The sequence below is a fragment of the Pangasianodon hypophthalmus genome, chromosome 25 (assembly GCF_027358585.1).
Source record: "Pangasianodon hypophthalmus isolate fPanHyp1 chromosome 25, fPanHyp1.pri, whole genome shotgun sequence".
Classification (NCBI taxonomy): domain Eukaryota; kingdom Metazoa; phylum Chordata; class Actinopteri; order Siluriformes; family Pangasiidae; genus Pangasianodon; species Pangasianodon hypophthalmus.
The window spans coordinates 2758770-2782109 of NC_069734.1; the positions used below are offsets into that span (position 1 = coordinate 2758770).

Below are 23340 nucleotides of genomic sequence, written 5' to 3' on the forward strand. Positions count from 1 at the left end.
GTAATCTTATAATGGGAAATACTAGATTAATTTTACTACATTCAAGATATTTTCACTTGCTAAGATGTCATTTTTTGCAGTGTTATGTTAATATCGACAAATTAAGACTTGAAAACTTAAAAACTGTGAACTCTTAAAGCACGTTTATTTTGGTTCATATTGTGTTTTAAACTTTTTTTTTTTTCATCACACCTCACTGTAATGTTTGCTTTCAGTTTGAGTTCTGCTGAACAGTCGTCACACTTACACACAGAATACACACCAAATCACATAGAAATATTGACTCCTCACCTGACTATCAGTGTGATGTGTAATGTGATACGCAACCCTTTTTTTCCCCCTTAAATCACCATCAACTTGATCACTAACTGCACACACAGTTTATCAGATTGCGCACACAAATTAGTCTCTGTGTTTCATGCCTTCTTATATATGTGTGTGTGTGTGTGTGTGTGTGTGCTTCTGTGAATTCTAATAAAATCACAGCTCGGTGTGTAGGGTGATAAAATGGCTCTGGCTGTGTAGTGGCTCAGGAGCTGTTTAAATAAAAATTATTATCACATGTCTCACACACACACAAACACAGTCAGTAAACAGGATTCTGCAACCTGATTGGTCAGAAGGTGTTGAGTTACAGCAGCTCTGACAGTAGTGCAGTTGCAAATCACAGGTTTATATTAATATTAATGCACTCATTCTAATCCATTATCGTTTCTATAGCAACAGCTCATTCACACGGCTGACATCCTGTAAGTTAAGACTAATAATGAACAGATTAAAAACATGTTTAATATGTTGATTAACACATTAATGTGGTGAAGTTTTCTGTAAGGAGATGATTATTTAACATTTGTGGAAGGAGTCTCGAGGAAGGAGTCACCAGTGCTTTGTAACAATCAGAGGTGAAGCTGTAACGTTATGTTTGCGACATCTTCAGGACCGAGGAGTTTACACATTGCAGTTTCTCCGTAACATGACGAGCTGCATTTTTTTTTTTTTTTGTCTTAGGAAGTTTAAGAGATAGAAAGAAAGGGCTGGTGAGGGAATGACTTAGCTGCTATAATATAAGAGAGAACTTGTTTTACAGACGTTCCACAACATTAAATGAAACTATAAATGGATAAAAAGTGCAATTTGTTGGTTTTTACTGAGTAAAAAGTGTACTGCGTGGCAAATTGCTGTGGTATAAGAAGAATAAAGCATATTATAGGAAAATAAACATCTTTGGGTTGGTAACAGTAACTCTGCTTCATCACACCACCCCATTGTTGATTATTTTCCTGTAACAGCATGACATGGAGTGTTGTGTTCCTTACTTAAAGGTCACTTATGTTCTCACTTTACACACTTCACTGCACTGTAATGTTTGGACTGTCGGATCATCAGTGCGCATATTTCTCCTTCTTGGTCTTGGTTTTCAAATAAAAGAATTCGTAGTTATGTGTCTATGGCACTGAGTATGTGTGTATGAGTATATGTGTATGAATGTATGAGTATGTGTGTATGAGTGTTTGAGTATGTGTGTATGAGTATGTGTGTATGAATGTATGAGTATGTGTGTATGAGTGTTTGAGTATGTGTGTATGAGTATGTGTGTATGAGTGTATGAGTATGTGTGTATGAGTGTATGAGTATGTGTGTATGAGTGTATCAGTATGTGTGTATGAGTGTATGAGTATGTGTGTATGAGTATGTGTGTATGAGTGTATGAGTATGTGTGTATGAGTATGTATGTCTGTGGTGCTCCACGCATATTTGGAAATCTATTTCCAATATATTTGGAAAGGTACTTTGGCATAATGGAGGCTGTTCATTTTAGAAGTGGTTATTTTCAGGAGTGTTTCTCTGAATCATCACACAATGCCTTCAGAGTGTCTGGTACTTAGAGGTGAAGGATTTTTTTCCTCATGGAAGATTCAGCTAGACTCAAGACTCAAAGCGAGCAGACTGACCCACTTACACGCTTGTGTTTTCTTTGTTTTGCTCTTTCTCAGAGTCTCTCTCTCTCTCTCTTTCTCTCTCTCTCTCTTTCTCTCGAGCCTCTTTGGAGAGTGTTTCAGACAGCTGTGTGTTGACAGGATGCCTGTTTGACCCTGAGTCACTTTCCCTTTGGCTGAATGCTTTATCTGCCTGTCATGATATCACATGCTACTGCCCTCTTGTGGGATTGTGTTTTTACATACATATACGCACACACACACACACACACACACACACACACCTGTGAAAAGAGAACGCTAACCCATGCTGTGTTTTGTGTGTGTGCGTGTGTGTGTGTGTGTGTACTGTCAGGTCATTCAGAGGAGAGCGAGGTGATGATTGTAGCTCCTCCGCGAGACTTGACGGTGGTTTTGGGGCGGCCAGCAGTGCTGGAGTGTATGGCTCATGGCCAACCCAAACCTTTCGTGTCCTGGAGTAGACAAGGTAAGATCACTCTCTCTCTCTCTCTCTCACACACACACACACACACACATACACACGCACACACTAGTGCTCCTCACTAAAGCCTACCATGACCTGAGGAGTTACACAGCATGAAAATGTCAAAACTCCGCCCCTTTCTGAGGAAAAACAGTATGGTGAAATACAACACTACTGAACTGGAGATACAGTGGTACCATTAGTCTATTGTTAATAGAATAAAGCTTATATTAGCTTATATACGGAGCCACGAAGAGAAACTTTGCTGCTTCTTGGCACAGAAAAACAAAAATGGGACCCAGTAAATCAATACTTAATTTTAGTGCCCCTAAAAGCTATAAATATATAAATATATATATAATACAGTGCAAAAGTCTTAACCTAAGTTCACACTAGCATTCGTGTCGCTTGTGGTTTGTCTCTTGTGGGCGTGTAGCAGCTGCTACTGTTGTTGAATATGGGCGTGGCCTGTCTAGATTTTTCTTTGTTCCGATGAAAAACAGTAGTAGCTATATTTAGCTTCTAATGCTAACTCGTTAAACACAAATTAAATAACGCACTTATTAGGGTGTAAATTTGATTTACACTCCTGGGCAAAAAAAAGCACCAATGTTAAAATGTTAAGCTTTCAGTGGTCTTAACAACAAATCATTAGTCAGGAAATGAGCAAGAATTAAACAAATAGATAAAGGAACACAGTATGGGAGCTTTTCCCTTTGATTTCTGTAAATGTTTAAGCCTCGTGGTCCTTGATGAGCTGCATCAGGTGCGGCAGATAACCAAATAATCACTAATCTTTTAAGAAAAAAAATCCCAGAAGATATTTTTGGAAATTTTTGTACACCCAGACATGTGTTAGTTTGAATTTTACGTCAAACATTAGAATCGTTATCATGATTTTACCTTTGCGTACAAGAAGACTACAGAAGTTAATTTCTCGGTTTCTAGCTTTTCCCCAAACAAACAGTTCACTGCAGCAAAAGGAAACCAGCGAATGGAGGCACAGGAGCTCTCAGGAGAGCATCTGTTTCATTCCTGCTCATTTTCTCACCAATATTTTGTTGTAAGACCATTAAAAGCTTAATATTTGGCATTTCAGCTTGACCCATTTTTTTTTTTGCCCAAGATATGTATATGTTACCTGCTCAACTTCTTACTAGTTTCGTTCACAGATTAGCAAAGCAAGCTAACTGTACTTCTGTAACTGTACTGTAACTGTAGCTTCATACACTGACCAGACGCACCAACAATCGCTGCTACTTCCTTTCAAGCTTTTTTTTTCTTCATAATGTCTCTATACACATGTAATGAGAGGTTGTATATGACAGGATAAGACGAAATCACTGTTATTATAAGTCTTTTGTTCAATTTTGCCTTAAACAATCAATGGAAACTAATTGAAGGCAGGAGCTAAATTATGAGCGGGGAAGTGAAGAAAGGTCAGACCACACGTGCCATAGGATTAGTCCGAGGAATCATTTGAAATTTGAGACAACGTTTGAGATAACTTTACCACGTTGAACTAATAAAAAAATTATTAATATGTCCGTTCTCTTCTATGCATTTATAGCTTTTCCAGTCATTTTTATCTTTTATATTTTGACAAAGGAAACAACATTATTTAAACAATAGCGAGGTAGGCTATATTCTACACATGCGTGTACAGATTTTGTTCTGCTGTTGTGCCTTTTGCATAACATCCTCATGTTATAAATAATATAAGATCAGTTAAGATCAATTTTTATGAATCCCTCATGGGGAAATTAAAGTGTTACAGAAGCTTGACAGTTAGAAATATAAATATATTTCCTTGCCACCGTCGCCCTGCTTGCTCATCAGAGACGGCACACACACACACTTCACTTTACTTTTGTTTGTGTAAAGCTGCTTTGAGACAATGACCTTTGTAAAAAGCGCTATACAAATAAAAATGAATTGAATTGAATTGAATATACGTAAATATGACACTAGTGCTATCTTAAATTACATACACAGATTGACAGGTGCATGATATGTACATGATATATCCTTATATTTGATTTTGTCATTTGAATTCCAGTATATTTGCCTGCTACGGCTCAGTTTAACTCTAGAGGCACCTTGTCTAGGATCTGAGGACAATCCTTAAGTCCTTTGCTACTGAAATGATGCGATAGATACCACATTTTATGTGACGGTATCTGCTCAGGAAGCTGGACGACTCACAGCGTCGCTGTTCTACAGTATGTGAGAGATTCTACAAAGCACAGAGTGCTCTTTTTTTCTGCTGAATGCTTGACAATCTAGCGGACCTCCAGACGTCGAGCCATTGTTCTCAGTGAGCTGCAATCAAATTCTTCTCATACGTCTCATCAGAGATCCTGTACCGCTGACATTTGCATGATAAATGCTGTGCAGCTGAAGGCGTTCTGGCAAACACGACCATGTCTGGTCTTTTTTTATGCTGTTTCCTTTGTCTGCTGGAAAACATGGCAGATGCTGCTGGTCAGTTCGTCCCTATAGAATTAATTACAGCAGCACCATGTGGTCTCTGTTGTTCTCTACTGCCTCCTGCTGATTAATAGTACACATCAGACTCGGCTAGTTTTCTGTGCACAAGACGATGCTATTATATGGGGAAAATTCTCATCAGAAAGAGAATCCAGCCTTTAAGTCCCTTTCTTTTATTCTCCTTATGCACCCTTAGAAATAACAACACTAAACTGTACTTTTCCTTGGTGCTGCTGTGGTACAAAGGGGATGTATTTTCTATCTTCAATGTGTATATTTTACTTTTTTTAGCATTTACTTTAGTCGTACAGTCAACGTGTACAAATTTATAAATTATTTTTAAAGATACATTCATGGAAAAACATGTTCTCTGGATATTACCACTCCTGCAGCAAGGAAGAGTACAGTTTGGTACCTTTATTTCTGAGAATGTGGTGATCTGATTCTCTCTATATAATCTTTAAACAAATTAGGCTACTCAAGTTTTTTTTTTTTCTATAGTAAGAAAGAAAAATTAAAGTTGTTAACTGATGCGTTAACAGATTTTTAAAAAATAATAAGCCAAATAATCCTACAGTCCTAATTAATATTTGTGGTAATTAATTTAAAATTGTTTAATTTATAATTATTGAGGCAAAATTATTGGTGGGTGCTGAATTAGGCTTGTGCACTATAACGATATTATCGTCCCTACACGATATTACACTGCCACAGTATCTGTGATTATATTATATTATCCAACCTGCCAAACTTTACGCAAACTTTTCTAGGAGATCCACAAAATCAGAATGCGCTCGTACAAGCTATCACTCAAAAATCTGGCAAAAGAGCAGTCTTTTCCTTCCAATAAAACGGGAGATGAGCGACACGTGACTCTGGATTGTTTCGCGCAGGTGTTTTGATCTCTGTGACATGAGCAGACAGCACCTGGAAGCCCCGCCCCCTTCCCCGATGCAGTTTATGACTTTCTGTCATAGTAAACAGAGAAAGTTTTGAGTTCATTAATGTGATATAAAATCTAGCAGTGTAAGTTCCATTTAGCTCACAGCAGACAATAACAACTTAACAACTATAACAAATTAACTATATTTGCAACCAAAATATTTCATCCGAAAAGCCGAAAGAGAAGAAGGACGAAAATTTTGACCTTAAAAGTTCATATTCAACAAATCTAATACTGTTACTGGTGACTGTAGATGCATTCAAGCACTTTGAGCAGCACAGCGGTGAAAATGTCAGCCATGTGGACATTAGACAACCGATCTGTAAAAGCATTATATCGAAACGTGCTGTTATGTACTTTAAGTTTCTCCTCAAACCTGAAATGGTGGAAAGGCTAGCTACGTTTTTAGGCTAACGGTTCAGGACGATCAGTATCACAGAAGCAGCAGAGTGGTGCAGCATTGTCTTCCCATGTTAAAAGCACAAATTTATGAGTTTAATTTGTACTTCCATATAACCTGAAAATAAAGTGGGTCATGGTAACATTTAGCTGAACTGCATATGTTGTCATGTCCTGTTTTACTAGACTCGTCACTCCAATAAATGTAGACATTTTACACCTAAAAGCTACTCGGTGGAAGTCTTCTTTTAGTCAACAAATATTAAGATGATCTAAAGTCTTTTAATACCATTGAGAATGTGTGTATATGGATTGCTGTAATGTTTTCTAATCTCTCTCCATTCATCTTCTAATAAGCACCTCTCTGTGTTACAGATGGGAAACCCATTGCTGCAGATGTGCTCGTCCTCGCCACCAACCTCATCATACCTCACACACTTAGTCATCATGACGGAGTGTATGTGTGTCGCGCCAACAAGCCCAAAACGCGAGAGTTCGTCTCGGCCTCCGCTGAGATCCGCGTGCTGGGTAACGCCGACTCAGCTGTAGAGCGACCCAAATAACTGAACCGAATAATGTCTAAAATAATACATTTACTATATTATAATTATACAGTACATATAATAACATTACGTTTCATTTTCTCTCTCTTCTTTCTTTCTTTCTTTCTTTCTTTTTATTTTACTGTCCATTCACTTAACATTTCTTCTTCTCCTTTTGGTTATTTTTTTCTGTCTTCTCAAATATCCATCCATCTATCCATCATTTTTTCTATACATCTTCCTTGCTTTCTTCACTTAACAATTTCTCCTTCTTTGTTCATTTTTTTGTTTGTTTCTTTTCATTCATCCATTCATTTTCTGTTGGTGTCTATCTTTGTTCCTTTATCTTTTCTTTCATTATCTTTCTTTCTCGGTGGATATAAATAATTTCTTTCCATCGCCATCCTTTCTGTTTACTTTCCGTTACTCCTTTGTTCGTGTTGATCTTTTTTCCATCCATCCATCCCTCCATCCACAGGTCCACACATTCATCAATCCATTTTTTCTTTGTATTCATCTTTGTTCTTTTATCTTTGGTTTTCTTTCTTACTAGGTGGCTGTAAACATTTAAACATCCATTAAACTTCTTTCTTTCTTTCTTTCTTTCTTTCTTTCTTCACTTTCATATTGCTGTATTTAACTATTTATTCTCACTTTTCTCCCTCCGTTCTTTCCCTCAGCTCCTCCGGTGATTGTGAAACCTCCTGAGTCGGTATCGCTCTCTCGGGGGAACACGGCGAGGTTTGTGTGTAACAGTTCGGGTTCTCCAGCTGCGTCTCTGCTCTGGCTGAAGGACGGTGAGCGTCTGCGCTGGACGGCGCGGGTGAAGACTCAGAGCCCCGGGGTTCTCCTCATCAACCAGCTGCGGCCAGACGACGCTGGATATTACCAATGCCTCGCCTCCAACGTCCTGGGCTCCGCCTGCGCCACCGCCAAACTGTCAGTCATTGTGAGGGCGGGGCTTCCCAGTCCTCCGCTTCACCTCCAGGCCATGTCTCACTCCAGCACCTCCGTCCTGCTCACATGGGATCCTCCTGAGCACAATCGCGAGCAGGTCATTGGCTTCTCCATCCACTACCAGCGCGCCACAGGTAGGACACTGACACAGTGAGTGTGTTGTGTTGAGCAACATCTTTTATAAAAGTTGGTAGTATAAAATAAAATAATCAAATATGATGAAGTAGCATGCTTGGTGACAGTACAGAGATTTAATACCACACTAGGTATCATTTTATGTGTCTAAATGGAACTCATGAACTTGTGTTCCTTCCATAGGAAGCTAAATACATCGTATACTCACTGTTCAAGTAGTTACACTCATAAAAACACTGTTGCTAGGCAACTAGGTAACTAGCTAGTGTTCGCCCTATCATCAGGAGATTGCGGGTTTGAATCCCGACAATGCCACGGCCGTCCGTGGCAGCAAAATAGGCTGTGCTCTCTGGATGGGAGGGGCATACTGTCTCTCCCCTGTCAATCACAGCGACACTAGCCAATCACTGGCTTCTGTGAGCTCACGTATGTGGAAGAGGGTAGTAGGTGCTTTCTTTCGAGTGTGTTATGATGCCCAGTGATACTGCACGAGTCAGCTAGTGGTTAGGAATTGGCCAGACTTAACTGAGAAGGAAATGTGGGAAAAATAAAAAAAAATACATCACAAGCAATGAAAATGAGGAAAGCTTTTCCCGAGATCTGTTTGTAAGTAATGACTAAGACTAGTGACATGTAGAGTCTACGTGACTACCATTACACTGTACTTACTATTAGCTTCAACTGCTAACTGAACTTTCAGTGAGCTTCGCCATACTGAGAAACAAAAACGTAGAGTCAGAAGACGTGAAACAATTTATTTTGGTGTAAATGAATTTGAATCTATTTATTTCTGTAAAGCTGCTTTGTGACAATGTCCATTGAATTGAATTGAATTGAAAGGAATCTGGTATCATCTCATAAACACAATGACCACATGGTCACATTTAAATGCAGCATTAAAAGCAGTGAAAAGAGTGAAAAGAATTAAAAAGTGGCAGATCATGACCATGAAAAAAGGTATATTAAAGAAAAAATATATTTAACATATAAAGAGTATTAAAATAATGCATACAGACATTTTGCAGGTTACATTACTGATATAAACTCCTCTGTTTCCCAGCAGGGTTTGATAACATGGAGTATCAGTTTGCGGTGAACAACGACACGACGGAGTTCCACGTGAAGGAGCTGCAGCCTCACACGGCCTACACCTTTTACATGGTGGCTTATTCGCCCATGGGAGCCAGCCGTCCATCTCAGTCCATCACTGTGGAGACGGTGGAGGACGGTGAGTGGCAGCGGAGCCAGATATTTCTCAGTTGTATGTGATGTAATTTGAAAAAGGGGCGTTTCCCCTGTTAATCACAGCGACACCAGCCAGACTATAAATGTTTTATTCACAGTTGCACAAGTAATATCTTATAATACCTTATAATAAGTGGGTTTACTGATGTGTGTGTGTGTGTGTGTGTGTGGCAGCAGAAGAGGTGTTCTCAGTGGAGTTGGATGGTAATGAGACCCAGGTGGTCCTGAGATATCTGAAGCCCAATCATACAAACCAGTTACAGATGGCTGCAGGAACACGTGCAGGTTTTGGTGAGCTTTCAGAGTGGACCTTTCCCCAAACGCCCAACTTTACTCAGGGTGAACACACACACACACACACACACACACACGCACACACACAAAGGGAGAAATGATTTACCTCAAAAACTAAAACCCCATTTTTGTTTTTTTCTCTCAAAAATGTGCCATTTACATCCCCCTAATAATATTTAAAATAAACGCAAACTAATTGACATCCTTGTAAAAAAAATAAAATAATAATCCTCCAGAAACGCCACATTTGCCATTTCCTGTTTCCTTGGGGTATAAATATGAAGTTGCACACATGTCAATTCCTTTTGTCTTCCATCAGCATGGAGGCAAACAAAAAGCTTTAACACAGAATGTGCACTATTAAAATTTTTTTCTCTATTTAAAATACTGAGTTAAAATAAAACAATACAGTGTCATACAGTATATGTTAAAGCTCAAAATATCTCTCATTCCATGTGTTGTTTTTTAATTATTTTTATGAAGGGAGCCAATAATTTTGGAGCCAGTGGTTCCCAAACAAAAGGATTTTTTTAAGATTATGTGTTGGGGTTTGTTTTTGCACTGTTACCAGATTTGACACAAACACAGCAGAAGAAAAGATCATGAAAATGTTTTTTATTATTATTATTTAGAATGTGGATAAGATGTAGGAGAAATTTAAATATACATGGTTTAAGTTCAGGATGTGGATTATGTATGTCCTCGCACTGTATCTGTCTTCTAGTGCTCTTTCCTCCCACTGAGCTCAAAGTGACAGCTAAGATGCATTCCCTCCACGTCACATGGCAGCCGCCGCCCAATCACACGCAGATCACCAGCTACAAACTGGCCTATCGGGAAGTGGATGGCGAGGAGGCGGCCAGTCAGAAGAGTCCTGCGGCTGATGCGTCGCGCATCAGGCTACGCAAGCGAGTAAAGCATTACGAAATCACAGGCCTTGGTGAGACAGAATTTGCCCTGCTTTCGTATGACAGGCCATTTGTCTTTGCAGAACCTATTACATTGTGTGTGTGTGTGTGTGTGTGTGTGTGTGTGTGTGTGTCTGTGTTTCAGCTCCTGATCGCCTGTATGAAGTGAAAGTGTGGGCGTGTAATAAGCAGGCTGAAGGCTATCCTGCCATATGGAAGGGCCGGACTGAGAAATTCACTGATCGAGGTGTGTATGTATGTGTGTGTGTGTGTGTGTGAATATTAGTGAGCATATTTCAGTAAAAATGAATTTGAATTAGCTATATAATTTGGTCCAGACACAGAGCTATACTATGTGCTTGTGTCAAATAAACCACAGAAGTTTAAAATTGAACTGCTTTCTTAAAGAATACATTTTACATTTTGTACGTTACACAAGATCTACGTAAAAAATAACACCATCTCTTAGTTGTCAATAAGATAATTATACAGCTTAATTTTATTTTAGTTTGTTTCATGTTACACTGATATGTTCTGTTACATTACGTTGTTACGTTACATCATGTTACGTCATGTCACGTTACGTAATGTTAAGTTATGATATGTTACGTAACGTTATGTTATGTTACGTAATGTTATGTTACGTAATGTTACGTTATGTTACGTTACGTTACGTTACGTTACGTTATGTTACGTAATGTTATGTTATGTTATGTTATGTTATGTTACGTAATGTAATGTTATGTTATGTTACATAATGTTACGTTGGCTCCTTCAGCACAATTAGCCTGAATCACAAAGGTCTTCTGATTGCCTATAAATGCTTACTACATAGGGTGTAACATAATGCTGTAACATAACCCTACATAAATAGCATGCATTTATTCAGAGCTTGTTTCCTGCATCAAACATCAAAAATAAAAAAATTTAGAAACTTCTTTTCTATTTCAATAGACTTACATTAGAATATATGTAAATAGTGTTGAAACAGTGAGATGGATTGACAGCCCTAACAAGTCAAGTCTGGTTTATTTATCGTTAGCATCATATTTGAAGACATACGTACGTCGTAGTGCTTATGGCGAGACTTGCATGTAGCCAGCGATGTGGCTTGGAGGTGGATTTCGGGTTTGAACTCCCCTGAAATATTTGAAGACAGGGCCAAATTCTTATTCAGGTGTTTAACATAATTTTTTTTAAAAAATCCTTCCCACCTAGACCATAATGACCAGCTCAAATCCTAATACAGATACAGATACAGGTAGTGGCATTACGTTACGCCTCTAGTATATGGCTAGAGTTTATTTAGTATATCTTACAGTTAATGTTCAGGTTAGGATTATGATTAAGAGTAGGATTAAAGACATGTAGTTATGGTGTTAGTGTGGTGTTTTGCAGTTCGACCCCTGGACCACCCTCCCCCACTGCCCCCCAGCATCGTTAAAGCTCAGGCTAACAGCTCCACGTCCATCTGGCTGCGGTGGGAGAAACCGCCGTTCAGTAACGTACGCATCATTAACTACACGATACGCTGCAGCCCTGCTGGCAACCGCAACGCCTCCCTCGTCTCCTACTACACCAGGTGGGATATACAGTACATTATACACACACACACACATTTGAGATTTGAGATGCCACAAAATAGCTGCTAATATATGGAAGGACTACTATCACTAGAGTTAAACTTACTAAAAGAAATCTCAATTCTACATAAGATTTATTTATTTTATATCATTTGAACAGCGAATTACGTATTCCTGAAACACACTCGTCCCTCTTGAAGTCCCACCCACAGTGTGTGATTGACATGCCTACCTCATTCCCCATACAATCCCCATCAGAACAAACAAACAAACAACCAAATAAATAAATAAATCCCCATCAGCATCTTGTTATTATGAGAAAATATTTTGTTATTTTCAGAAAAATATCTCAGGATTACAAGAAAAAACTTCTCCTTATAATGAGAAAATGTTGTGTTATTACAAGATAAAATATATCATAATTTTTAGAAAGCACCTTGTTATTTCAAAGTTACGTTGCTATTTTCTCATATAAACGAGATAATTCTTGTAATAACAAAATGTTTTCTTGTAAAGAAATGCTCTTCTCGTGATAACAAGATGCTTTTCTTGGAATAAAGAGACATTTTTCTTGTAATAAAGAGATGTTTTTCTCATAATAAAGAGACGCTTTTCTCGTAAAAATGAGAAGTTTTCTAATCATGAGATGCTTTTCTCTTAATAACAAGATGCTTCTCTTGAAATAATGAGATGTTATTCTTGCAATAACAAGATGTTTTCAAATAATGAAATGCTTTTCTCGTAATAATAAGGTGCTCTTCTTGTAATAGCGAGATTTTTTTTCTTGCGTGGCAGCAATACGCTTCTGTAAGTCTGAGTACACACAGGAAATTGTGATTGCAGCGATTGCAAATCTGTTTCAGTGAGAATTTTCAAATAAGCATTTGTGTGTTTTCCAGGCTGGAGATTAAAGACTATACACTCACTGATTTCTGTTTTTCCAGCACGTCTCAGGAGATCCTGTTAGGTGCACTAAAACCCTTCACCCGCTATGAGCTGGCCATCCAGTCCAACGGCATCAGCACCGGCGGGCCCTTCAGCAGTACGGTGGAAGAGTCCACACTCGCTGACAGTCAGTACTAAACACTCCCACGGGGAGATAATGGGATTTAATTGGCCATGAGACTCTCAGGCTGTCAGTCACACCAGCAAAATGCATGCGTTTAAAAAAAAAATTGCATGAACAATGTCACATGCTGTGTGTGTGTGTGTGTGTGTGTGTGTGTGCTAATTGTTCTCAGCTGTTCTGAGTTCAATTCTCGAGGTGACTCCCGGAAGAGTAAACCTGAAACACACATAATCATAATTGTGTGTCAAGTATATAATGTGGATTAAAACTGTTCAGAACACAATATGAAGGACTAAATCGTATAAATCAGTTACACTTCAACAACGTGACCCTACAAGGCCATGAAAAGATTTTTTTGTGTCAGAGAAGAAATCTTAAATGAAGACAATATGATAGATGAGCACAATAAAACAATTAACTACACCTACACAAAGTGAGCTATAGCACATAACTGCTTGGTTATTTATCAAAGTCTAGGCATATTTTTTAAAAAAATTTTAAATAAGAAAACATTTTTAATAGGTGTACAATGTGGTCAAAACTTTGAGACAGTTTCTGATCATTTTGTTTTACAAAGGCATAATTAAATTTAAATTTCTTTAATATTTCAAAATTCTTCAAATGGCAGAAACTGGCTTCTGCAAAATCTAGTACTTGCCCTTCAGTGGTATTAATTTTCATCATAATCATCAGTCCCGAAGTGACTTTTAGACTGCACGTAATAAAGTAATAGATTTGCATTGACTCCGCCCCTTGCCTTTTATGTATAAACACTACAAAATGCATATTCATTAAGTCAAACATGTAAAACAGACATTTTATTGCTTGTGCAAAAGACATATTCCTTTGTAGACCTTTGTAGTAAATTGGTTTACATGTTGTTGTGGGTGTTTTCAAGATTGAACATGTTTTTTGCCACAATCTAAATCATGACTTTTGATAAGTGGGCGGAGCTTGCGTTAGCTAACTCCTCTTCTAACACTCACTGCTTTATATCCTATGCCTGTGTGTGTATTGTGTTTATTGCAGGACCCTCATCCCCACCTACAGACCTACAGCTGAGCGCCATAGACTCGTTCTCGGTGTTGGTGAGCTGGCGCCCCCCTCTGGAGCCTAATGGCATTATTGTAAGCTATCGAATGCTCTATAGCGGCAACCTCAGTCAGCCAGATGACCTGTGGACCAACCTGAGCCATGACGGTGAGGACACCATTACAAAACTTGACCAGGGTTGCCAGGTCTGTGCTACAAATAGCAGTCCAGTGAGAAAATAAAGATGAGCCTAATAATAAAGCTTAAAATTCCTCCCTTCCAAACACTATACACTGCTATTAATGAGTATCATTGCTCAGTGTGTTGTTATATATATAACAGTATATATATATATACTGTAACGACTTACAGTACATTTTTAATGACGCTAAAAACTAAAAACACAGGTTTCCCAAATTGTTTGTATTATGACTGATATGGTTATAAATAAATTGCAATATAATATAATATAATAACAACATTATGCAACATTTGGTGTGAAAACTACACACCTGGCAACACTGGCTTCACTGACATTATTGTTTGCGGTTCTTTAGTTTTGAAGATTTTTAAGACCTTATTAAGACATTATTAAGAAATAATGAGGATTTTTTTTATGCCTCTATTTTTGTCATTTTTTTTAATACAGGATCTGTCACTAGCACAGAGGTTCTGGGTCTTATGAGCGGGACGCGGTACTACTTTAAGATGGGGGCGTGCACAGAGGTTGGGATGGGGCCGTTCTCACCTGTAAAGGATGTACACACACCCCCGAAGAAATACGGTGAGTTTCAGTTGAACTTATTCTGCTGAATTAAGTCACTAGCTCTGAGTACAGCCCAATAACTGCACACACACACACACACACACACACACACACATGGCATTGCACTCAGACCTGCATGTATATTAATATATTGTTATATATTAAATGAAACTCGAAAGCTTTTCATAGTTTAATAACGAAGTGTTTGTGAGTGAATGTGAGGCCACTTACAGACCAAAAGGCTGAGCTCAGTAACAAGAATTATTCTTATTAAATTGGTTTTAAAATACTGCAGTAATAATGTATAAGAAACTAATGGTAGTACTATTTAAAACAATCTGAGGTGTATGTTTCATTACAGCTCAGCAGTTAACAATATAAAGCATGTGTGTTAGCATTTGAATCAAATATATGCACTTGGTGTGAATGTTGTATTCAAATACATCTCAGTATTTTCTCTTTTTTAAATAAGATTAAATCAAGAATGTGGCAGTGGGCTTCAATATTAGACTCTCAAATTGTGTATTAATTCTGTGTGATTATAAATATTAAAAGCATATGCGCTACATGTGCTCCCTCTCTCTCTTTCTATCTCTCTCTCTCTCCCTCTGTCTCTCTCTCTCTCTCTCCTGCAGAGTTGGACATTCACGCTGTCACTGGGATCATCGTCGGTGTGTGTCTTGGTCTTCTCTGCATCCTGGTCTGCATGTGTGTTAGCTTCCGCAACGGAAAAAGCCGGTACTTACTGACTAACTTGTATACACACTTTCTCTCTGTACATTATGTTCAGGAGAAATCTGTCACTTCTGCTGGATGATGGATTTGGGTGGAATTAGTCGTGGTCAAGAGTGCAGCATAAACACGACACATAACTGTGAAAAAGCGGGGTTGTGCTTAGGAGGACAACACGCTATTGCAGTTCATTTTCCAGATTCCATATTCCAGATTATTTTTCCTCTTACCACTGACTAATCAGAGATGTTTTGCCAGTAGAACTGCCCTTGGCACTGCACTGGCTGCACTTTCGGTGTGGCAATTTCTTTAACTGAGTCACGGCATTACAGCAGGTGTGAATTTGTGATGAATATCAAATATAAAACAACAGTTTCAGTGAGATTTGGTGCAGAAACGCTTTATTGTATAAAACCATGGCCTCATAAATGAAAGTTTTGAATATGTATAAGATGAGACATTTGCATAGGCATGAATTTGACCTTTTAAATATAATTGATTTTGCATAGCTTTGCATGGACACCCATGAGAACGGCTCAACGGCAAGGCTTGTTACTCCAACAGGTCCGCAGTAGCTTTCTTACCATGAGCATGTATTAGTCTCTTGGTTGGGGGATGATTACGAGCATTCCACTGCTGAGTGGGAAGGAACATTGTTAAGTGTGGCGGCTTTGGATGACATTCGACCTCTCAGAATGTGATAGGATGCAGTTACAATGCTAATTTTGAATATTTGTTTGTCCGATATCTACAGTATGTCTTTCACTTTGCTTCTGTTTCTTGCTTCATCTGCTTTTAAATCAAATCCATAAAGTGAAATAAAAAAATTAAGGACTGATGTGAGAAAAACAAGCTTTTTAAAACAGAGCAGATGGGGTTCTTCTTGTTGCCGCTCTGATGACTTTTCTGTAAATCAAAGCTGGACGTAAACACGACGTCTCTGTTTCTATCTCGCAGTGACGCCCCTGCAGGGTTGGAACCCAGTCTGTTAAACCCCCAGTACCGCAGGAGCGCCCATCCTGTACCCGCTGTCGTACCTAACTGCACGGATTGCCATGAACTGGAGACCCTGATGCCCCCTGGAGCCCAGGACCCGGTTCTGCCCCCAACTGAGCCTAATGAGCAGCAGAGCCTCATGGGTAGTGTAGGTGGAGCTTACGATACACCAACAGATCTAAAGGTGAGGTCTGTCTGTGAGTTTGTGTTCCTATTCAAAACATTATAATCACATAATCAGTTCAGATCTTGAAGAATATAAATGTTAACTAACCCGGATTATAGAATGCGATGTGCTCGCTTTAAATTTGTCTGCTGTAAGGGTGCTTTCACACATGAAGTGTGTAGTGTGTTTGAATGGATCCCTGGTGTGTTCTCCACCTCAGTGCGGTTCTTTAAGCAGGTCAGAACCCAGCAATCACACACATCAGAGCTTCTAAATGATGCAGTCTCGCTCCGCATCCAAGTGAACTCCAGCGAGAAAGTGATTCACTTCTGAATCAACGCGACTGCAGGAAGTGAATCCAACATTCTATGTGTTTCGGGTTGCAGCATTTTTTTTTTTTTTTTGAGATGCTTAAGTGAACCAAAAAATAGAGCTGTAGCACCGCAGAAATGCGTGTGTTCTGAAGATTTTTTCTGATGAGTAAAAAGAGAAAATAAACCCTGGATGCGATACACAATATTGAGTGAAACTGAGTGAATGGTTTCCGGGTGAGTGAACGCTGGCGCGTTTTGGCTGCCGCTACTCATCGGTTTATTGTTTTATTCTCTTTTATATCTGGATATTTTAAGTTGGGAAATTTATCTAGCCTTTGTTGTACTATTGAACTCATTTTAACCTTGGACTTTTGAATTCTGTGATTGCTGTTTGATATCCTGACTTCGCAGCGGAGGATTGGTGTTTGTAGACTTCCTGGGCTCTGTAGGTTTGCCGGTCCTAGTACTACAGGATTTCATCATGTGGTTGCATAAGCTGCTGCTATGGATCATTTTCTCTTCCGCTGTGATCAGTGCGGCTCCTCGACTGATGTACTCGGCAGCAGACCTGTACAAACTTAGACCCGTAACTAAACCACCGCTGTCGCTGCTCAATCATCCGGATCTCATACGCCGACTGAAATACATTCATCGTGGGTCTCGTTGGAATATCCGAACCACTTCTGTTAATCCGGATTGCAGTGGACAAATCGGTCCTTTTGGTCTACTAACCCAAGACTGCCTAAAAATGCTGGGAGATCTGTTGATCATGAAGTTACACGCCCTCTGCACTCCATTTTGCACTTTTTAATGTTTGGTCACTCAACAATAAGACGTCTCATTCATGACCTTATTGAGGACCAAAATATTGATTTCATGTGTGTGACTGAGACTTAGCAGAAGCCTAATGACTATTTTCGTTTAAATCAATCAGTCCCACCAGGATATGAATATGTATGTAAACCACGTTGCTCTGGTAAAGGGGGTGGCCTTGCACTTATTTATCGTGACAGATATAAAGTCTGTCCGATTTCTATATCAGAGCCATCAACTTTTCGAAATTCTGGTGGTACAACTCAAAGGTTCAATACCTACTATTCTTATCATGATTTATAGACCACCAAAGGCATCTGCAATGAATACTTTTCTTAGTGAATTTTCTACTATTTTAACATATCTGTGTAGCCTATCTCCGAATATCATGTTGATGGGAGATTTTAATATTCATTTTGATAATGCTGCTAGTATTCAATATAACGATTTTAAATTGGTTCTGGATAGTGCCGACCTCGTGCAGTTTGTTAATTTTCCAACACGTAATAAGGGACATATTTTAGATCTTGTAAGCTGTTCTGGAGTTATGCCTTTATAATTTTACTTCAACTGAATTTTCTATTTCGGATCACAAGCCTATATTCTTTAATATTTCTCTTCTTTTGGCAAGAGTAAAACCTCAACACTCTGTTTCATTTCATAATATCAAAAATATTGACCTTAATGTTTTGGGTGGAGTGATTGATCACTCTGTAAACCAGTGCTGGTTTTCTACCTCTACATCTGATTTGGTACACATTTATAACAACAGTCTGTCTCAAATACTTGACACTGTGGCTCCTTTGAGAACTCACGTTGTATCTTTTGTTATCTCTTCTCCTTGGTATACTCCTGAACTTCGCCACCAAAGGCCTTAGGTCGTCGATTGGAGAGATTATCCAAAAAAACTGGTCTTGAAGATCATAAACAGATGTATTCTGAGCATCTGGTTTCCTACAAGGCTGCATTGGAAAGAGCAAAATCATTGTTCTGTGCAAATATCATTGCTAATGGACAGTCTAATACAACTGTTAACAAACTGTTGAAACCTCATGATACTGTTTCACTTTCTCCCACTCAATGTGTGTCTTATTATAACTTTTTAAACTCTAAGATTGACAGTATACATCAAGAATTACTTAACTCTGTTTTAATGTCTAGTGACTATCAAAATGGACATAATCATATTTGTTGGTCTGCAAGTACTTTCTCTAATTTTGAGCTGCCTTCAGTTGATTATATTACTAAGCTGATCATGAAGTCTAAGACGTCTGCCTGTTCACTTGATCCCTTACCTACTATTTTAGTTAAGTCTTCTATCTATACTGTCTCTCCTATTATTACAGCTATAGTGTGTTCTTCATTATCAACTGCTACTGTTCCTCCATCACTAAAAATGGCTTCTATCACTCCAATTCTTAAAAAGACTGGTGTTGATCCTAATGATTTACATAATTACAGGCCTATTTCTAATCTCCCTTTTGTTTCAAAAATACTTGAAAGAACAGTAGCAACTCAACTTGAATCACATCTGCAAAGTAATGACATTTACGAGCATTTTCAGTCAGGTTTTCGACCCAAACATAGTGCAGAAACAGCACTTCAAGATTCAAGATTATATGACATATTGTCATGTGCACAGTGAGGAAAACCAAGTTTCCCTGTACAATGAAATTCTTTCTTTGCTGTCCACATTGAATGCCAAAACAAATGCAGACTATGTAAAAAAATAATAAAAACAGACATACACATACATACGAACATAATAAAGTGTAGCTATGTTGCAGAAGTAGAAATATAGATTATGTATATAGAAATATAGACTGTGTACATCTGTATGTGTGAGTGTGCAATATTGACTTGTGCAAAACAATAGTATAGTAGCGTAGTAACAGTAATGTGTTCACATGTAGCAGTAATATGAAGTATATCTCTATGTGCAATATTGACTTATGTACAAAACAATAACAATAACAAATACAAAAATAATAGTACAGTAGCCTGTAGCAAATCGAGTGCAACTACACAATAACAATAGCAGCTGTCACATTTAACAATGTGCAAATCGAAATGAAGCTACTTGATAAGAAATAGCAGCAGTAACATTTACTTGTTAACGTTACAAATGATCTTCTCCTGGCTGCTGATTCTGGTCTTTTGTCTATTCTTATTCTTTTAGATATCAGTGCCGCCTTTGATACTATTAGTCATTCAGTACTATTGATCCCGACTGGCTTGCACTGGAGTAGCTGATAATGCGCTTCTTTGGTTTTCATCTTATTTAAGTGACAGAAAACAGTTTGTGCAGATTAAGAATACACATTCAGATCCTGTCTCAGTTACTCATGGCGTTCCACAGGGGTTGGTGCTGGGCCCGCTTTTATTTATCATTTATATTCTACCTCTTGGTCGTATTTTTCGTTCCTATGGCGTTAATTTCCGTTTTTACGCTGACGACACACAAGTGTATATTTCTACACGACCTAATGTTTCTCAACCACCTCTTGACCTCACTAAATGTTTGCAGGACGTTAATATATGGATGACTAATAATTTTTTAAAGTTAAATACCAATAAAACTGAAGCCCTCCTTGTGGGTTCCAGGTCTGTTTTATCTCAAACTAAATCCTTTACCTTGTTTATTGATAATTGCCCAGTTAATTTTTCCACCCAGTTTAAAAGTCTTGGGGTCATACTGGATGGTTTGCTTTCATTTGGTTCTCATATTAGTAATATTTCACGTTCTGCATTTGTTCATTTACGTAACATTGCTAGACTTTGTTCTTCATTTTGTCGACATAGTACTGAAGTGCTTATTCATGCATTGGTTACATCTCGGATTGATTACTGTAATTCTCTTTTATTTGGTATTCCTGAAAAACAACTTTATCGATTAATCCAGTTAATTCAGAATTCAGCAGCTAGGATAGTTACCCGCTCACGTACTTTTGATCATAAATCACCAATTCTTTTCCAGTTGCATTGGCTTCCTGTTCGTTACCGTATACATCATAAAGTTTTACTTCTTACATATAAAGCTCTTCATAATTTGGCACCTCATTATCTTTCAGATCTTCTTCATTTGTATACTCCTATGCACTCTTTGAGATCATCCTCTGCAGACTTATTGTCTGTTCCAAACTTCAGGAAGAGTTCCTTCGGTGGTAGGGCTTTTAGTTATGCAGCGCCGAAGTTATGGAATTCTTTACCTTTGCACATTCGCCAACTGGATTCAATTTCCCATTTTAAAGCTCAGATAAAAATGTATTTGTTTAGAATAGCTTTTAATGATTTGCTTGTTTGATGTGTTGTTATAATGTTGGTCTTTTCTATGTCTTGTATTTTATTGTTTTGTTTTATATTGTACGGTGTCCTTGAGTGTCTTGAAAGGCGCCTATAAATAAAAGGTATTATTATTATTATTATTATTATTATTATATGTTTTAAATGAGTAACAAATGATTTGTTTAGCATGGACTCCGTGTTCTCCGTGCTTGGGTGATTTTTGTGATTTCTGTGCGCACTTGGTTTGTAAGGTTTGTACCTATTTCCATAGCTGTATTTCTGACCAATAAATAAAACAGATTTTTGAGGATGTTTTCAGCCCTACACATCCCTCAGACAAGTTTTTTTGTTTGGTTTGTTTTGCTTTTTGGTCAGTTTAAATATGTGTAATTAGTATGTGCATAAAGCAACCAAACCAAAAGAATCAATTTTGCTCTGATTTGAACTCAGCAAAAGGACTATTAGATGCTGAAAGCAGTACTCATTACACAAAACTCATTAATATGCTCTGATCTGGAGCACATTTTCATCATTAATAAAAGCAATTTCAGATTTCATTATGCAAATATAATGCTAATTCAGCTCTCTTTTATTCCATATTACTGAATTTGCTTATTTTTGTGTCATCTAGCCAAGCTGGAACGGGTCAGTGAGCCGGGAGTGGGCCAGTCGGATCAGTACCTACAGAGAGACAATGACAGAAAACTCGCCGTGTCTCATTAACGGACCTCGGGACACTACGGAGAGCAAGGTGAAAGAGAGTGTGTGCAATTTTACAGCATGTCTACTGGGGGTGTGAAAATATATGGACATACATGGACAATATATGATATTTGTAATCTTATGGTGAGATGGTGTGTGTGTGTGTGAAAGAGGAAGTATAAAGGAAGGGGTTGATAGAGCATGCTTCCTGTGAGCAGGAGAGAAAGTAATTAACATTAAATGACCAGTGACAATTAGATATAAATAAGCAATGTGTGACAAGTGGATGGGGTTTGAATGAAGTGCTGTAGCTTGTATACTACCAATTACACACATGCCCAGCACACACATACACACACACACACACACACACACACACACACACACACATTGTCTCTCCCTCTCTGACAAATCAGGACCAGGATGCACCCAGCAGGAAGGAGAGAAATCAAATTAAACCTTGATTTAGCTTTTCATTACACCTCATATTGGTCCTGATTTATTCTCCAGTTGACATTTACGTCTTCATCCTGCTTTCGAGTCCCGCCATTAGACTGTGTAGACGCACAACAGGAAAGTGAGAAATTAAACTGTGATGAGGTAATCTTTTCTCCAAATGAGACTCAAGTGCATTAAATTCTCATATCGTGACTATTAGCATGACGGATAGCCGTCCTGAACTTGTCTCATTCTAGACAGCCGTATGTATTAGTTTTTATAATTACACCTGGATAAACTTTGCTAACAAACAATGTAATAAATGACGGACACTAAATGGGGGTCTGGTATGCTATTTGCTTTCAGGCTGTGGTGTGTTGTACGTTGTACTGTAGTTGGTGAGAAAGAAAGAAACCACAAAGAAACAGTAGTAGAGACAGTGTTACTCCTAGTAGCATGAGTTGGAGGAAAGCTGGAATCGCAGCAACACTAGCCAATCCTGTGTGCTGAACCTGTGAGGTCACGTATGTGGAAGAGGGCAGATAGCACTTTCCTCCGAGTGTGTTACGCTGCTCTGTGATGCACCATGTGCAGCAGTTCAAAAAGATGGAGTTGTCTGGATTCACGTGTCTCAGAGGAAGCACATGCTAGCCGTCACCTTCCCCGCTTGCTAGCTGTCATGTGATAGGGAGAAATGGCTGGTGGGTGGGATTGGCAGCTCCTAATTCTGGTGGAAATTACGGAGAAAAATAATGGCAGGAGGGAATAGGAATAGGAGAAAGGAATATGTGACATCACAGGTCCGAACACGAGGAACCAGAAGGACTACTGAAAAAATCTGGACAGATGAGCAAGCGCTTGCGGACCAAGCATCCAAGTAATAATTAATAAGAATCACAAAATAGCTAGATGTGAAAATCCCAAATTCTACACTGACAGGCTTGACCGTGCTGTTTGATCGGCGCAGGAGAACAAACAGCGGTTTAATCACTTTCTAATTATTACCATTAGAATTATTTATATCTGACACTTTATAGGTCTGTTTAATCTTTTTTTTTCTCTTTTCTCCTTTTAATCTTTTTTATCTTTTGTCGTTTTTGACCATTTAGC

At 38.4% G+C, this 23340-nt stretch overlaps 1 protein-coding gene across 7 annotated transcripts in view; it reads left to right on the forward strand.

Annotated features, from left to right (window-relative positions):
* igdcc4 (immunoglobulin superfamily, DCC subclass, member 4) overlaps nt 1–23340 on the forward strand; it is a 63864-nt gene that overhangs the window by 30620 nt on the left and 9904 nt on the right. For 3 of the 7 annotated variants that reach the window (XM_026937771.3, XM_026937765.3, XM_026937769.3), the window contains exons 5-18: nt 2293–2424; nt 6629–6781; nt 7476–7886; nt 8948–9115; nt 9307–9471; nt 10151–10366; nt 10480–10581; nt 11733–11916; nt 12862–12989; nt 14016–14186; nt 14668–14802; nt 15420–15522; nt 16474–16696; nt 21722–21841. In XM_026937771.3, the coding sequence (XP_026793572.3) occupies nt 2293–2424; nt 6629–6781; nt 7476–7886; nt 8948–9115; nt 9307–9471; nt 10151–10366; nt 10480–10581; nt 11733–11916; nt 12862–12989; nt 14016–14186; nt 14668–14802; nt 15420–15522; nt 16474–16696; nt 21722–21841 (2411 nt within the window). The remainder of the gene's footprint in view (nt 1–2292; nt 2425–6628; nt 6782–7475; nt 7887–8947; nt 9116–9306; nt 9472–10150; nt 10367–10479; nt 10582–11732; nt 11917–12861; nt 12990–14015; nt 14187–14667; nt 14803–15419; nt 15523–16473; nt 16697–21721; nt 21842–23340) is intronic. The other 4 variants (XM_026937768.3, XM_053229417.1, XM_026937767.3 and 1 more) reach the window with 4 other exon arrangements.